Source organism: Diadema antillarum, unplaced genomic scaffold (genome assembly GCF_040938485.1).
Source record: "Diadema antillarum isolate AM-2024a unplaced genomic scaffold, OU_Dant_1.0 seq00000488_RagTag, whole genome shotgun sequence".
NCBI lineage: Eukaryota > Metazoa > Echinodermata > Echinoidea > Diadematoida > Diadematidae > Diadema > Diadema antillarum.
Window position 1 is genome coordinate 289,666 of NW_027271450.1, and position 18,233 is coordinate 307,898.

Sequence of the window (18,233 nt, forward strand, 5' to 3'; positions counted from 1 at the left end):
GAACTGAAATACGCAGGTAGCACCAACCAGGCAAAAGCAAAAGGAAAGATTGCATGTCACTTCCAATATTAGTTCCGTGTGGTGTGACACGATCCCCAGTATAGTGGCCGAGCAGACAGTTGGATTCTAAAATCATTCATGCGGTGAGCGGAAGGCTGTTCGCAAGGTTCACGAGATAGGTAGAGGACACCCACTGTCAGCAGGTAGACGCATGACAAGCTAATCAGTCTTTCAAAGTTCTCTTCCTCTCAGTTATCATTAACATCAAGACATCGGTCAACGAAGGATTTCCTCGCTTTCATCATGGGTAAGCTCTCTCTGTATTCTTTTAAACGAAAGTATGCCGTATGTTTTGAAGAGAATCAAAGTATTGAAAAGTTTACTTGCCTATTGACTTTTCGCTTTGAAAAACCACTTCGTTCAAAGACAGAAATGGTGGTTTGTGCAGCGATTGGTACAGAGATTTTGTAATGTCATTTTATTCTTCTTCTTTTTTACTTACTATATGGAAATAAATGTATTGAATTCATATTCATTAATGAAGAGCACAAACCATGCGCATGAAAACTATGTTATTTTTATACGCTTATTTTTATACGCTCGGTCGCGGTATATTTTTACTCGAATGTATGAAAATAATCTGACATATGCACTAACATCATTGATTGAGCTATCACCACCTACTAAATGCCAATAATAATTGATCATTATGACAAAAATGATTAAGTAATTTGGAAAGTAAAGATAGTGATGATAGGGCATATTATGTCTACTGTGATAGATCATCAAAATATTTTGCAGAAGGCGTGATGATTAGTTTCAGTAACATTTTCTGTCCTGTTACGTTTATGTATTAATATATTTGTCAATAATCCAAATGATCGATTAGAGGGTTTCAGGTATCTTTTATTTGCGTTCAGAAACCACATTACTCATGCAAGTACAAATGGAAACACAGAAGTGAATTTCGCTGTATACTATGCAACGGTCATTGTCGTCTCCCCATACGAGGAAATGAGGTATGAAAAAAATTACCTTGCCTCTTTCATCGTTATGCTCGTCTATAATTGATTCGTTGATAGGAATGTCAACGTCACGAGCAACGGGCGCAATAAACATACAATCAGGTAGTAACCGCATGCTCGGCGTTGTTATTGTTTGTATAGGGGACGTACCTTTAGTCTCTCCCAGCCGGGGAAAAACTCCGATGTTTGTATTTGTTTGGGGTCTCAAAGGCTAGTTTGAGTACATACAATTAGAATGTCCACAACTTTGACGAAGCGATCAAATGCTGTTGAAGCTGAACGCAGTTATTCGGTCCTTTGGGGTTCCTCGTAAAACTCTATACATGTAACTGATATCATCATTGTGACACTTATTTATAATGGTCGACAGAAGTCAAACACACGTTGACGAAAATAATTATCAAACTATGTTAGCTGTTACATCACAAGACGCAGAGCAGTTGCTTGAATACATACCAGTATACATGTTAACAGGCTGCACCTATACACTGCGTTAAACGTGTGCACTGTGCATTCCCTTCACTTTCCTAAATTTTACTTCGTGATCGGTCAAACCCTCACAGTTATTAGTAGCTGTCAAGAGAAAAAAAAACAGAGCAATGACAACGATACGAAAGAAAGCTTGAAAGTTAAAAAATTGTTGTTAAAACATGAATCAATAAGTATTCAACCTGCAAACTGACAATAAAGTAACAACAGCAACAACAACGAAAGACCACACAATGCGCAGGAACATTCACGTCAGTGCATGTTAATGCTATTATAGCATATAGACGATTGTCTTCGAACTGTTTATGCAATATGACATTAGCATACAAGATCCATGCATGCGTAGTGATATCGGTGCATTCTCAGTGGATTAGTCGGTTGTGTTCCTGGTGGCAAATTTTCAAAACAAAAGTCTTTTAGTTGATGACGATTAGAGCACTATTCTAATTTGATATCTTTCTTCTCTTCGCCATCTTTTTATTCATTTGATATCATAAGGTTTTAAAACAGGAAACGAAAATCAGTCACACCGACATCAGATCATTTCGTTTGCTGGGGGAAAAAAACAACATTGAAGAAACATATAGAGTCGCTCTCGACTTCCTTACAAGACACCAGACTCACACCCTCCAAGGAGCTTCTGCTTGGTCTTATTCAAACACTACTGATCTCACAACAAGCAACTATCTTTTATTCAGGTCCTGTCCTCCGTACGACGACAAGCTGTTGGCATAATGTTTATAGGGGGATAATAGGTAAGAACCTTGCCTATACAACAATGGAACAAAGGGACATAGTAGTAAACACTAGACAACATGTATTACAAAGAGGAGACAACAAACGAAACACCTGAATTGCCGGGGAAGGACGATAGCTGGGCAATAGACAAGGAATAAGGATAACAATTACTGCTGTATAATATCAGTGACCAGCACTAAGCTATTTGTATGTGTTTCTACAAGGAGCCCTGTATATTGAACTTTATGATAAAGCGTCTTCAATCTAAGTTTATATCTGTGTGAACAATTGCTGATAACAAGACATAGGCCTACTCGACTATGAGCTACCCTATGCAGGACAGGTCGCTGACCCTATTTTTGCAGATGAAACAAAATGCAGCTTTAGTGCTTTAAAAATGGTTCCAAAATGTGAGTTAATGATAGAAACCACCAACTTAAAAATGTTAATTTCGATGCGGAAGTATTGTTAAACATACAAAATGTGCACAATTAATAAAATTGTTTCTAGAATAAACTGCATGCGACAGTTATGACTTATTGAGAAAAAATAGTGATACAGTGTATCTCCTTATATTGTCCAAACATCTGAATGTATTCATCAAGATGCACATAATCAGGTGGCGGCGATGCTGGTCGGATCAAAGAAGGACCTCCGTTCATAGTCCATGTGTGTAGTAGGTCCACGCTTATACACTATTACACAACCTTTGAAAAGTCCATGGAGAAAATGAGACCGGAGCAATTGCCGCATTAGCAAATTTATGAAGTTCGAAGACAAGAAGAATTGAAATATACGATGACACACACAAAAAAACACGATCTAATTCATAGATATTTGTCGAAATTGGGTTTACTTTTCAGCCAACCCAAAGCAACTCCGACGTCTTTTCAGCCATCCAACAGAAGCCATGGAGGAGGGAGGTTGTGAGCAGCTCCTTTACGTAGCGTGTTCTTCATACAGTCCACCGGGTAGCTCGCCGAGACCCGACTTTCTCGCCACGGTGGACGTGGATCCACAGTCATCGTCTTATGGAGAGGTACCCAAAGCGTTCAACATTCTCTATATTAATACTGTGACAAACGAAACATGTACGAATGGATGTACTGGGTGTTACAAAAAAAAAAATCGAAACTATACATCAGCTAACACTGTTATTGATATGGGTAAGAATAGCTGAAGAGTGTACGATTTAGTTGGAGGTGATTTGAATATAACAGCACGAATCAGTTTCATTAAATCCATGATTCATTTTGAAGTTAAGTTCCGGATTCTGGTCAAAATTGAACCCTCTGTAGAAAATTAGACTTTACACAGGAACCAATTCTATTAGGTGTATGTGTGTGTGCTTGCAATGACCCAGAACAACAGACATGAATACCACGAATACCACCTTTTCAGAGCTTCTGGGCCCTGTTGCATAAAACCCTTACCGCTGGACTTACCGCTCCTTTCTAGCGGTAAGTCTTCAAATTAGCGGTAAATGTTATAATCCTTGATGCTGATTGGCTGTGACGCCTAATTTTGACGGTAGTTAACCATTGAAATTCAACGGTAAGTTTTATGCAACGGGCCCCTGATCTCTTGCTCCAAGGCACATGCATGCTTTATTAATCATTCATGATGGATTGCCCTGGGCACTGCATGCTAGTCTGAATTATGGTTAAGAGTAAAATGCATACACATGAAAAAAGTAACTACATGTTTTAAAGGGGTCGTTGGTTGAAACCCAATTTCAGGTTTCTAACATTTTTTAGTGAGATAATGAGAAACATCTTAGAAAATATGAAAGAGCATGTAATTCCATGAGGAATTCAACGTATATTTGATAAAAATTGGTTTTGAAATGGCTGAGATATCTAAAAAAGAGCGATTCTAATAAAGTGTGGGACCTACGTTTTATTACGATCACTTTGTTTTACTTTGTTTTTGGATGTTTCAGTCATTCCAAACCTGATTTTCATCAAATAATCTTTGAATTCCCCTTAAAATGGTATGCTCTCTATTATTTCATAAGTGTTTTCTTGGTATCTTGCAAAAAGTTAAAAGCCCAGTTCTCACTTCTACCAATACTGTACCATCCCTTTAATGTTTTTGCATACACTACATGTCAGGATGAAAAAAGACTAGCTGTGATAGTGGAATTTCTCATGAATATGTAATATAGCATTCAAATCCCGACCATTCAGGACCACTGTCAGGGTGTTAACACACTCCCATACACACCAAGTTATTGACCCCTGTGTAAAATTCAAGTTTTGTACAGAGGATTGAAAATAGAGCAAAATCTGAAATCTTACTTGATTATAATATGCCGCGTTATTGTTATTACAGACATTTACAAAACGAAAACATAGTGAATGTTATCCTTGGCGTCAGTTATTAGAGCATGTAGTCCCTATTTAAATTATCAATAAAAACAATTGATCATTGGATTATAGAACGAATCATAATGATAATGTTAAAGCCACTGGACATATACCATATCGTTTTAGTTTCATTCCTCATTCTACAGAGATGGTGACAGCAATGCATAGTATACAAACGTTAAACAACCATACTTTGATACATTATATTCAAATTAAATGACTGGCAAAACAATGCCACTGAAAACAAGAGTACCTTAAGAAAACTAATCGTTCTATCTGAATCAACAAAATACACATTACTCTGTTGATTCCCTGTGTACCATTATTGGCTCTAGGAAGTTGCTTTTGATTATTGCGTTTAAAATCAAACTCAATTACTTAAGTCCCTTGAGCTTTTTGAAAGGAGTGATAGGATTGCTAAGTCACAGATAGTCTTCCTTTTTAGTTGGGCGTATCACAAATATAAGGCTCTGATTTTTGTGAAGTGGGGTTGGGTAGGGGGTGGGTTGTATTAATAAGTTTATGATTATTGATCTCAAATGTTATGTAAGGCAATGCTATACTTCTGGTCAAAATTGACATTAAGACTGAACCAGTTGTTTTTAATCAATGTAGTAATTGAACATTGCAATACTTGTAATGTGTTAGTTTTGTGTAATTTATACTTGAGTCCTATCTAGGTTTTGTAATTTTGTATTTTGCATTCAAATATTCATTTTCACTCTTCTATGACGATAATTATTATGAACCAGCTGAAAATAACCGATGGCTGATTTTAGTACGGTGAATAAATAAAATGAATGTATAATGAATGAGCGATATACACTTTCGTTTCAAAGTTTGTTTTGGAGGACTTGATAACTTGAGTTGAGTTGAAAACCTTCCCAGTCTTGCTTCTATAAGCAAACTGTGTGCAAAAACCCATGATGACATGGCTGTTATCAGTGAGAGGAAATTAATAGCATCGTCATTCGAATCCGAAAAGTATCCGATAATTCCGGGTCGGACGTGTGTTTCCTTCCTTGTCCAATGCGTTTCACTGTTTACAAATCTTCTTGTTTTAGTGTTAGATGTTTCACTTTATTTTCAGGCGAACTTTTGTAACCATAAAGACTCAATCTACACCTTTCTAAAAGATATCAAACACATAGACATACTTCTTTCAGTAGTCATCCGATATGTATCGGCAAAAACTTGTTGGTGAAAGTGAAACGAACTTGTAATAATTATTAAAGACTGAATTTACACAGGCTTACACCTCATATTTTCATAGGCCCAATGTCCCTGACAAGCTGTTCTGTAAAGTCATTTAGACTTGTTTACTCCTTAGTTTTTAGCACGTGGACAGTGTACCTCTGGATAGCCCTCGTTTATGAATAGTTTGTTAATTTTGCTTCGGAGGCACTCATGTTTAATCTAAACAGCCAGAAAGTATAGTCTTTTTTAAGGGGGGGGGGAGCACTCAGTTCTATGTGAAGGGTCACGATCTCATAAAGTACTTTTAACAAAATCAACCAATGTCATCAAAATTCATTTAAGTTTATACGCCTTAACCATAAGTTGATGATTAGTATACTATAGAATAAATCATATCATCCCCTTAAAAAGAAAATAATGCATGCAGCAAAAAACATGAAACTGAAATATTACTGGTCAAACCAATGGGCCAAACACATAACAATACCCGTGGCTTAACCCAATTTTTGTTGGTCAAGGAAATTATGTCAACATCAAGGAAAATGCCAATGTGAGTGTTTTAGAGATTATGACATGTACTTTATGTTTGCTGCAGTATATATATCGTGGGCGGTATATAAAAGACACAGAGGGCACACAAGCTGAGACCTATTATTCTTGTTTGTCAAAGGGCAAAGTTATTGAGCGCCACTTGAAAGTTCACGAATGCACTCAGGGTTCAATAAGTAGTCGGCTTGTTGGATCGTTAATAGAGCGAAGTACATGTATGATTTCGAATATTGATGTAAATTGGGCCTCATAACAGTGACTATAGGATTGAGATTTTTCTATTATTATTGTAGTTCTTGTCGATGTCGTTGTTTTTTTTTTGTTTTTACTGACTGTTCTGAAGAATTCACACTACTTTTTATGTCTGCGTATAACTTGATCTATTCTGGTTCAAAGTCTTCTATTGTCGGATCATTACACATGCCTTCAATGATACCAACGAGCCGCACGATCATAAAACATATCAACTGGTGAATGACAACAAGTCAGTAAAATGCAAGTCACGTTGCAACCCTGATATTAAAAAAAATAACGTAAGGACCTGATAATAAGCAGGTTCCTTTCTATAAGAACTGAGACCAGTGGTAAGTTGCGAAGGATATCATGCTGCGCTGATAGAGTTAATTTGTTTAGTGATTTTGTATGATTCGAAGCAAATTAATTTTGAGTCTCTATCTCATGCTCTCGAGGAAGTGATCTTTCATAAACCGAGTTCATGTCTCCACAAGTGTTGGCATCAAGTTTGCGCTGACCGAATCATACTATCGAACGTATATGGGAACAGCTAAGAGTATTTTTGCTCCATAACATCTCACTATCGAGATGAAATTTTGGTTGTCCATTAATATTGTATGTAGTTTTGTAAAGTTTACCCGGATTATTGTATCTGAGAAATGATACTGTTTCTCTCTATTTCCAAAATGAAAATTAATGTAGGTATCCTAGTTACGCTGTTATTCCTGAACCTCTGGCGTTGCTCAGGGTACACTGTGGTCTAATTCACAATGCTTAGCAGCAGGAAACTGTGTAGCGATCCTTTATTTACTATTTGTGTGTGTGTGTGTGATTTGGATATTTCTGACTTGTCATTCAATCAGGTTATTCATCGGCTCAACATGCCTCATGAGGGAGATGAGATATCTAATCTCGGCTGGAACACCTGCATGAGTTGCTATGGAGAAGACGAGAACGCAAGCCATGAGATGTTAGTCATTACCAGTCTCAAATCATCTCGTGTCTACGTGGTCAATGTAGCCTCCGACCCCAGGTCGCCTGTCATCCAAAAGGTTAATTTACGTAACCATGGTAACATTCATGATTGTATCTTCCTGCTACCAGCATCTTGTGTGTTTGCAAACATGGTACCAAAAGCGTTATCTGTCATCTGGCCATACCACCATTTTCTGAATGTCAAATACATAAATCCACTACTAAAGTCACACATTTTCCAAAACCCTAAGCTGAGCTGCCTCTAATTCAGACAGTTCTTGTTTTAAAAGTGGTAGCTCAAATGTCTCTAATCTAAATGATCTTATGCCCAAAGTCACTACTGTTGGATGGGTTTGAGTGTCAACACTTATTGTTACTAGCAACAGTTGTTACTAGCAACGATCATGGAATGAAACGAATTTGTTCGATAGCTGACATTTTTCACTGATTTCAATTGTGCGTCTATACAAGTTTTAATCGAGACATGAAGTTACAAACACAGCCTTATTGCTAAAGTGAAAACTGTAACTGAATTTGTATGGCAATTATTTTCTTTCTTAATACTTTTCTGGCTAAACAAAGGTAGATGATAGATAATAATAATAATAATAATAGTGGCTACTTGTATAGCGCACAGGTCCACTTTTCAGTGCTCATTGAGAGATTGAGAGATATCATATACATGTATATTTTTCAATCATTGGCAGGTAATACATAACAGACTTCAGAGTATATACGTGGTTTAAGAAACTGACTAAGTCTGTTATTAAGTGATTAGTCCTGAGTATCACACGGATTCTAAACTTTATCCGGGGAATTACCTTCTTGCTCTAAACAAGGTCATTGAAGACGACACGATCCGAGAGAGATCCGGTCTGACCAGTCCTACGACCAGCCATTGTCTGGGATTCGGTCAAGTCATGGTCAGTGCGTACGACAAAGACGAGACGGACAACAAAGGTATATGAGTGGACCTTTGCTCTCAACTTGAAAAGAATGGATGCGATTTTCATATAGCAATTATGATTCCTGCGATATGACATGATTTTGATATGATTTGACATTTGATATGTAATGTGGTTATGATACATGATAATACATGATATACGATATGACATGATGTGTTTTATACCATATGATCGTATGTATTGATTATAAAGATGATCTATACAAATACGTCCTTGCATTGACAAATAAAAGTCCTAATTTTCTTGTTTAATTTCGGCGACCCTGTATGTGAAATAGTACCTTCTGCAGCAGCATGTAGACATGACATCGTTCATAGTGAAACTTAAACAATCTTCGCTCTATTCAGAGAATGATGGAAAAGCCGTCAACCAAGAGACCAGTAGATGAAACCACGTTTTAGCTTTCCCAGAGATGCACTTTATTACATTTATTAAAAGTGCCAATTCCGAAGCGGTTGCATTTTTTGAAAGCTATGTATTGTATGATGTTTTTCTTCCAAGAAAGAGAGGATATCTTAAAACTCTGTTTTCTTTACAGGTGGTTTCATCGTCCTTGATGGCGAGAATTTAGACGTAAAAGAGCGATGGGACAGCGGTGACGCCGCGAACGTCTTTGGCCACGACTTCTGGTACCAGCTTCTGACTCACAATGTCCTCATCAGCTCGGCCGGGTGGGGGCGCCGAGACATTTTTGACGGAAATATCACATTAGCAGAGGCGATTGTCTATGGTGAGCAACCTTAACCCAGCGAAGCAGGTCTGAGGCCATGGTAGCTCCGTGATGTGATGGACCCTACAAACCTGTTGTTGTTGTTGTTGTTGTTTTAAAGGAAGAAAGAAGAGATAGAGAAAAATGGGGTCCTATACAAATAATTTACCCCAGACAACACTAACATATACCAAAACATTATAAATCTTAGAGATATAAACAAGAATATTAGATATACCAAGTCTCCACAAGGGAGCTCATATCGTATCCACGAGGGAGCTCATAATTGTCTCCACAAGGGAGCTAGCTCATAATATACGTCTCCACAAAGGAGCTCATTACGTTTCCACGAGGGAGCTCATAATATTGATGAATTATACCTCATATTCTTCACGCAAACTCAAATACCTATACAATACACGCCTATACAATACACGCCTACAAACCTGCATCCCTAAGAGAAAATGTGATATCAAGGAAACAAAGGACATATTAAGCATAGAAAAGTCAAGACGAATTGATACTCATATTTCTGTTATCAAACTAGAAGCTAATATGAATCACCTTGTGAAACAAACTCCTCCGTACAAATTATACAATACTGCATATACAGTGTATTCGTACAACCGAAGACATTGGTTTGGGTACATCCAGATTTTTAGTCGGAAGTAAAAGAAATTAAACACGAGACTGCGCTTAATTTTAGCGATCCATCTTTTATCACACATCATGACAAGTTTAATTCATATTGTGTACTTGAGAGACATGCTTGTGATGCGTTTTGCGAATATTCAGTGAGAAAATTGGCCCAAAAACTTTTTACATACAGTTGCAACTATAAGCAGATTTTACAGTAAATAAATAGCAAAAACATAGATGCGTAGTACGTGTATTCGTTTCCAGGAACGAGCAGTCACACTCTTCACGTGTGGGACTTTGAGAAGCGGACAGTCGTTCAGACGGTGGATCTTGGCCTTGGTGGCGCTGTTCCCATGTCTGTCAGATTTTTGCACGACGCAGACCGAGACGAGGGGTTCGTGTCGTCTGCTTGTGGTGATGGCATCTTTCGCTTCTACAAGACTACTGTGAGTCTTATCTCCCTCCCCCCCCCCCCCCCTCCCTCTCTCTCTCTCCATCTCTCCCTCCCTCCTTCTCTTTTCTTGACATTAACTTTCACTCTAAAAAAGTTTCACATTCCACATGTCACAACACCGAACATTAAAGGTACTGTTTACCATTGGGAGAAGTGATTTAAAAAAAATGTTCGAGATATCACATTTGATGCATATGTGTAGGTCAGTTGTAACCCAAGATATCCTACCATATAAACATTTCTTAATAAAGCCTAAAATATACGGAGATATCACTACTTTCCTGACTAAGCCATAACTGTAGACGGTTCAGTATAGAAACATTTCTATTATAACTATTGTTCACATTTCGTACATTTACCACTACTTAATGTTGATTATACTGATTCAAATCTTTACATTGGTTGCTTCTATCCCTAATTCATAATTTAGAACTATTTCGAAACACTAAAGCTGGGTTTGTGTTTTATCTGCAAATGGTAAACAATTATCTAAGCCAACTAATCCTCTCAGAACCGGTTTACAATCTGGTCGGCGCGCCGCGGCGGTGGTACTGGCATGATAATTTAATGTTGGAGTGGTAGTTACCCCAGTTTTTATTCTTTCAAATGATAACTACACTTGATTTCTTATCAGCAGTCAAGTTCCCTTGTAATGCAGTTCCCGTAAAAAGCATGCTTTGGCAGTGTTGTTATAGGAGCAGTGAACGTGGTTAAATGACATCACCAGAACACAATAAAGGTGACCCTTTTCTCGATTTTCAATTTTCATCTTTGTCTCCAGGAGAACAAATGGAAAGCGACCAAAGTAATCAGCACACCCCATCAGAAGATGGAGGGGAATGCTCTCACGTCATTACCAGGTATCCAATGTGTGCTTGGAAGTTCGATATGGACAATGTATTGCAGCCGTACTTAAATGAAATAGAACTTGGAATTGCAATATAATAATATACATTTTTAGTTCGTCTATCATGTTTTCAGGAAGAACTTAATAAGTAGAATGAATAATAAATACAAAGCAATGCAACACACACATACACATATACACATGCAAGTAGTCTACAAACCTAATAACAAAGCCATTTTCCAAATAAAAATCATGCCGTTGGTCCTCACTTTAAAATGGACAACTGGAAATGGATTATATAGCTTAGGAAAAAAAATGGACATATTGCACACAGTTCAGTCAAGCGAAAGTGAAAATGAAAATAATATGTATATGATTATATTCGAATTAATTCATTTCCATTTTCTAAGAAGATTCGGATTTTTATCAGTGTTTTCTCTATCTCTACCAATAGCTATGACGACAGATATGGTACTCTCCCTGAATGATCGATATCTGTATTGCTGCAACTGGCTACAGGGTGACGTGAGGCAGTATGACATAACCGATACCCAGAAACCTCAGCTAGTCAGTCAGGTATGCAAGACAGTGATTAGCGAAGTATCAAACAGCGATAATTTAACTCGGAAATCCAAACTTGACTTGTTAGCACCAGGAAGCAGTGTAAGTGTTTGCTGGGATAGGTGTATACATGAGGATGTCTGCTTGACCTCATACTATTTCAATCACGTGACACACTGTTTCAATAGTAACCAGAAATTAACATAAGCATGAAGTTAAAACCCTGTGTGTCTTTTTATGACCACGGATGCTAAACTGGAATTAGAATGCAGCAAGATCTGAGCTTACATTTTAGATATTATGAGCCAATGCAGTATTTCATTCGTTTTTTTTTTTGTTTTTTTTTTGGTAGTTGTCAACTACCATGGTCATGTAGATACGATAAAGGCTCAACATACGCATATCAAAACAAAACAAAAAATAAAGACATCATTAATCTATCTACTAGGAAACCTATTTTGTTTTTTGTTTTTTTTAGTTTATGGTCAAACACGTCAGCCTGTCAACGCTGCAGAATTTCATTGTCTCCCAATCTCTTACCTTTGAATACGATGGGAAAGTTTTCGTTTATTTTCTGGGGGAAAAAATCCACATAGTATTTTAACCCCCCATTAAAGGTTGTACGAACTGATCTGTTCACAATCATGACAATATTAGATATCAGACCTGCAAGGTCATTAATGAAGATTCGACATAATGATAACATCGCGGTATGTTAAGTTATTATCATGATCATCGTCATAACTGAACTATTACCTTTCAAATGTTCAGCTGTACCTTACCAGAACAAGTGACAAAGCTAACGAAATCATCAGCCGGTCGGAAGTTGAGGTCAAAGGTCGTAAGATCCCTGGTGGACCAAGTAACATCACCTTAAGCCTGGACGGAAAACGTCTCTACGTCACCATGTCTCTCTTCAGCAAGTGGGACGCAGAAATCTATCCAGAAATGACGAAGTGAGTCAGATTTTTGTTTTTTGATGTTTTCAGAATAATTACTCTGGATATCAACTCTGGATATATCGGGTTAATGTTACAGAATATTAACTCTGGAACTGAATTTCCAAACTAAATAATATGAAACTCTGTATATTGTACATCTGGTCAATATTTCAGAATATTAACTCTGGAACTGAATTTCCAAACTGAATATATAAAACTCTGTATATTGTACACTGCAAAAAGTCCGGTGTTAATAGTGAACACCGAGCTGGTGTTAAATTTTCGGTGCTCATTTATGGTGTTAAATTAACACCTACGGGTGTCATTTCCAAATTTTAAACTGTTTTTTTTTTGAAGAGTTTCTTAGTAACTGCACTTCTTGTTGATTTTTAATTTAATACAAGACGATCAAGAATTTTACATCAAAATACTAGATTTTTGAAAAAATGTGAAAATAAATTTACACCAAAGTAACACCAGCTGGTGTGGTCCCTTATTGAAGCTAAACGGTCGTTAAACCATTGATATCAACACCAGCAAATATCAAATCAACACCATGTGGTGTCATTTTTGAATTAACACCAGTACAGTGTCAAAATAACACCAGGTACAGTGTCAAATTAACACCACGAAGTGTCAGGTGAACACTTTTCAACACCATCACAGTGCATTTTTAACACCTGTGGGTGTGGTCCTTTATTGAAGTTTGATCGGTGTTAGATTTAACACCCGTGGTGTTAAATCTAACACCGATGTTTTTACAGTGTATGTCTGGTTGATATTTCAGAATATTAACTCTGAAACTGAATTTTCAAACGAATTTTCAAACAAATAACTGATTTCAAGTACGTTCGACGAAAGATTGCATAACCTTTAATGCTTCGTCACATTTTGCATTCGGACGTGGCTTATAGGGTTAAAGAATAGTATATCTTTGTATGAATGCTTTGGTTCGATTCGGAGCAATTTACGTCTCGTATTTAGAACTACGCAGATTTTGAATGCTAATACACATGAATATTTTCAGCAATGTCATAGCCGTTGGTCACATGAAATCATTTCAGCAACAATTCACAACCGTCTGTCGTTTTAAATGTCACTCAGTGGATTTATGGCTGACTGCTGGCTACCGCACACTAGACGACTTTGCCACGATTCAGTGGCCTAGCACCTGGAAGTGTGACGTCACCAGCCTTAAATCGTAAAGATTGGACAAGTCGAATTTTCACGACCGGTTGTAGAACTTTCAGCCAATCACGCTGCAGTATATGCACTCGTAAGGCGTAAGCCTATACGTGGTCTGATCGCATAGTGTGCGGTGTCGAGTCGCTCGACTTGACGCGGCTTACCTCTAGAGTTATGCGACCGGTCGGGATCGTGTAGCCTGCGTTGGGCTTTGACATTTTTGGTCATTGCGATGATATTTCCAACCAAGGCATTGACAATGCAGCAATCTTTATGTGCCATTATGACGTAGGCTTGTAAGATTGGTAACACTACTTTCTGTCATTGTAACAGGAATGGTTCCACACTGGTTATGATCGACGTCGACACAGAGAACGGAGGCCTGTCTCTCAATCAAAACTTCCTCGTGGACTTTTCGTCTGACAGTGACTCGACGGCCCCAGCATGCCCAGTACTAGCTAAGCAGATGAGATACCCAGGTGGAGACTGTACTAGTGACATCTTCCTCTCACTTTGCTCTTTCACCCCTAAGAAATAAACAACAAGAACAAGAACAAGAACAACAACAACAACAACAACAACAACAACAGCAGCAGCAGCAGCAACAACAACAACAAGGAACTATCAGCTCAGGTTTACACAAAGAGAATAAGCGTTTAATCGTATTGTATATAGCCAGCTGTTGTTAGAATTCTTTTTAAAAAAGGTGATTGTGACAAGAAGCTCGCATTTTCTGTTCTTTGTCAAAAATTCTGCGGTGAAAACATGAGTACATGGAAACGAAACGTTTTTATCTGGAGATTTTTTACAAACATTTTGCTAATTTCTTCATCGGTGAATCATGTTCTGCAGCTGAGAAGAAATATCTCATGATTGAATGCAGACTAATAACGGGTACAAGGGTTAAATTCGTTCAGAGCCTTCTTTTCAGAGCCTTCTCTCTGTTACCGAACTCATTAACTGTATAGCGCCCTCATCTCGTAAATGATGTAAAAGTTTGGAGAACGAAATCGTCAGCATTGACTCTCATACCTTGCATCACTTCTCTTTCTGGATATTTCGCAAGAGATCGAAAAAGTATGCTACACTTAATACGAAAAATCAACATTGGAAGATAGTTAATGCACCTTGAACCATTTCATCAGTAGCCCAGAATTACACGATGCAAAATTCACTGTGGTAATTGACTTCATTCAAACATTGATTCGGCATTCGATATTTTTCTACTAAAGACAAATGTCCTTGCGTTCAACGTGCAAACAACTTACCTGGTACTGCCCTGCGATCCACGATCCTTGATTATTTCTTACTATATTTCTTCTAGAAATGATTAATTTCTCGACAAAATGTAGTTATAAATATAAATCATAATTCTAGCGATATTCTGCATGTTTTATCTTTCTTGTTGTCGTTTCATAACTCTGATTAACGTGATTTTATGGTGACACCTGTTGAGATAAAAGTTGCCTTTTTAATTAATTTCAAGCTGGCAATGACAGTTACCCACGTTGGTTAATCATTCCTGCTTGCTATTCATTAATCATTGATTACTCAACAACATTGTGAAAACGTATCGAGAATATGTGTAGATGGGCCAATCATACAAATTGTTTGTTTGTTTGTTTCTTTCTTTCTTTCTTTCTTTCTTTCTTTTTTGTGGAAGCTGTTGTGTCGAACCACAGTTAGTAAGTGGCAACTGCGTCCTAACCCGGTTTTTAAGCAAACCCCTTTTATTAGCGTTATCAATTAACAAGCAGGTTATTCGCTATAAAATGGTCAATCACACATTGTGATCCGGGAATTACCCAAGAGTTTACACAGCTTGATAATGGCTCACAAACGCTAGCTGTAACTCCACGCCCGCACTATAGTAAACATATTATACGCCCTTTTGTTGTACAAGTTAGCATAGGACGTAATGTTGGTTGGACTCGGCAAGTCGCCGATATATCAGCGTGTATTTCATAATGCTGAATTACCTGTCATTCTTCAGTAACCCTAAGAGGGTATCATTTGTGCATACTACAGAGGAAGTAGGATCAATAGAAACAATTATGTCCAAAAACAACTCATTCTAAATTAGTTTGAATGAAGAATTGACGGTTGTGCCAGTGTGGGATGGGTGATGGCTTTTGTTTTCTGATCTTTCTTTATACAATCATTGTGACAGTTGATATGAAACCATTTGAGGGCAAGATGCTCGTTTGAAGAAGCTTGTGGATCAGAAACTTGTCACCTGCTGTTGACAGGAAATTCACCGTATGTGGTTAAATCAGAAAATCGAATGGATTAGTATCGAACGAAATCAAACTGAGTTGAACATTTCAACTTTGTATGTTTCTGAATGTACACAATGTATGATCAGTTTTTTTTTTGTAAGTATGCATTTAACCATGAACCTTGGAGGACGTGATTTTAACGATGTTACGTTTGTAATCTTGCCAACGTAAGATGAAAGACTCAATATCATAAAATGCAAGTTGTTGTGATGGTCAATATAAATCTAATCAAGGAGCTATTATAGCTCCTTGATCTAATCAATAACGCCGCAACTTAATGGAACTAAAAGTATTGCAAAATGTCGAATAGTCTTTGAAGAAATATGAATTCCTTGATAATTATGTTCGGTAATAATATGCACCAGGGATAGCTCAAAAGTTTCACTCAGGTTCGTTTCCTCCTTTAACTCTGCTTTCTCTTTCTCTCTTGCTATATCTAATCTATATATTTTCTTTAATTCCTCTCCATATATTATCATATTTATTTCTTTATATCATAAAGGTATATGATAATCCTGCTTTCATTTTCTCTTTTCGTTACACATATTTTTCTGTACGTATTGTTTAACTTATGTGAATAAGTATATTGATATATACTTTTACCACAGGTCATACATTTGTTATTGTATATAATATTACTTCAGGAGCCCATGGGAAACTAGCCCTTAAATGGACCACCTGCTGAAATAAATTCGAAAATAAACACAAAATAGAATTTGTACTCTATTTAGATTTAGATGAGGAAATAAAATCTCTACGATGTATAGTATTAAAGTATGACAGACACTGTAAGTTCATAGAGAAATGCCGCAACAACGTACAATGCACAATCTATATATACTATACAGTCTATGTTTAAGTCCTGTAGTTGCTGAGCTTTAACTAAACGATATTTTGAACTCATCAAGTTTTCAACGACAGATGACTTCAAATAATCACGTGGAATACTGTGCCAAATCAATGTTGTGTCCTTGTCAAATGCAAAGTGTACAGGCCGTGTTCGACTGTTCTGTGGGGAATACGATGTTCATCTGATTTGCCTTTAAGACAGGTTCACTTAACCCACCATTCCTTGTTTACATCATAGCCTGGCTAAGAAGAAAATATCATTGATGATAATAACAATGATAATACTGGTAATAATTTTCACCACATTATCATCAGATTGTGACCGACCTTTCATGACCATATAGTTTCGAATTCCAAAGAGTCGTTGCATATTTCGTTCAGCTTTCAGTATTAATGGTGACGCGTTTTTCTAAAGATGGTGTAAACCCCATAAAAACGATAACGTATCAACACCTTCGCTCTCACGGAATGCCGATGCCATTACTCCAAGTCAATGTTTGATAAATTGCATCTTATCGCAGGCGATTGCTGTTCCTCCACGATACCAAGTAACCGCTGCTTGCTGGAGTATTAAACTTAACATGCATTGTTACACATTCAGCGCGCCAAAAGTAATTTACTGGGGCGTTTTGATATGTCAGCTTACTTTCGGCATTATGATTGGAAAATTGCAATATTGCTCACGTCACCACCCTACTTCATCTCGGTAATTACGCCAAAGCAAACAAAGATATCTCGAGAAAACCATGCGGGCTACACAGCAATTTCCTTCTTCCCCATTGCAATGGTCTGTGTGTGCTATTTGTGAAACTACGACTTCCATACGCTATAGTGTGACGGGGTGGTGTAGCACAAAATGGCTGACTTTTGTTTTTTGTTTTTAAACTTCACAACATTGATTCCACTCATTTCATAGAAGGATGTCAATCAAACAACATGGTTTTTAAAGTCACAACTGATGATAAATTTACTCGATGTGCAGAGGTTCAGTGTGATCACTTGGGTCATCAATAAACAAAATACATGTTAATAAGTTATTGTTATACATGGAAAATGCACATTGTATTTATTTCTACTTCATGAGTATTATAATATCAGGAAGGTGATCATCCCCTGATTACCTGCACCGTAATTTCCTCTGTTGACACTGACTCAATGTTGAATATGTGCTCTTGTGTGTTATTTTAAATGTACGGCAAGGTCCCGTTTGAAAATCAGCCCTAAC

The 18,233-nt window shown here is 37.3% G+C and overlaps 1 protein-coding gene across 1 annotated transcript; it reads left to right on the plus strand.

Moving 5' to 3' along the window:
• Positions 1 to 153: 153 nt before the first annotated feature.
• On the plus strand, positions 154 to 14,491 carry LOC139733715 (methanethiol oxidase-like). Its single transcript, XM_071644527.1, has 10 exons — positions 154 to 307; positions 3,116 to 3,291; positions 7,465 to 7,653; positions 8,416 to 8,536; positions 9,083 to 9,274; positions 10,157 to 10,338; positions 11,128 to 11,206; positions 11,648 to 11,769; positions 12,526 to 12,710; positions 14,214 to 14,491. The coding sequence occupies exons 1-10, from the start codon at positions 304 to 306 to the stop codon at positions 14,416 to 14,418; spliced, it is 1,455 nt and encodes a 484-aa protein (XP_071500628.1). The 5' UTR covers positions 154 to 303; the 3' UTR covers positions 14,419 to 14,491.
• The last annotated feature ends 3,742 nt before the right edge of the window (positions 14,492 to 18,233 follow it).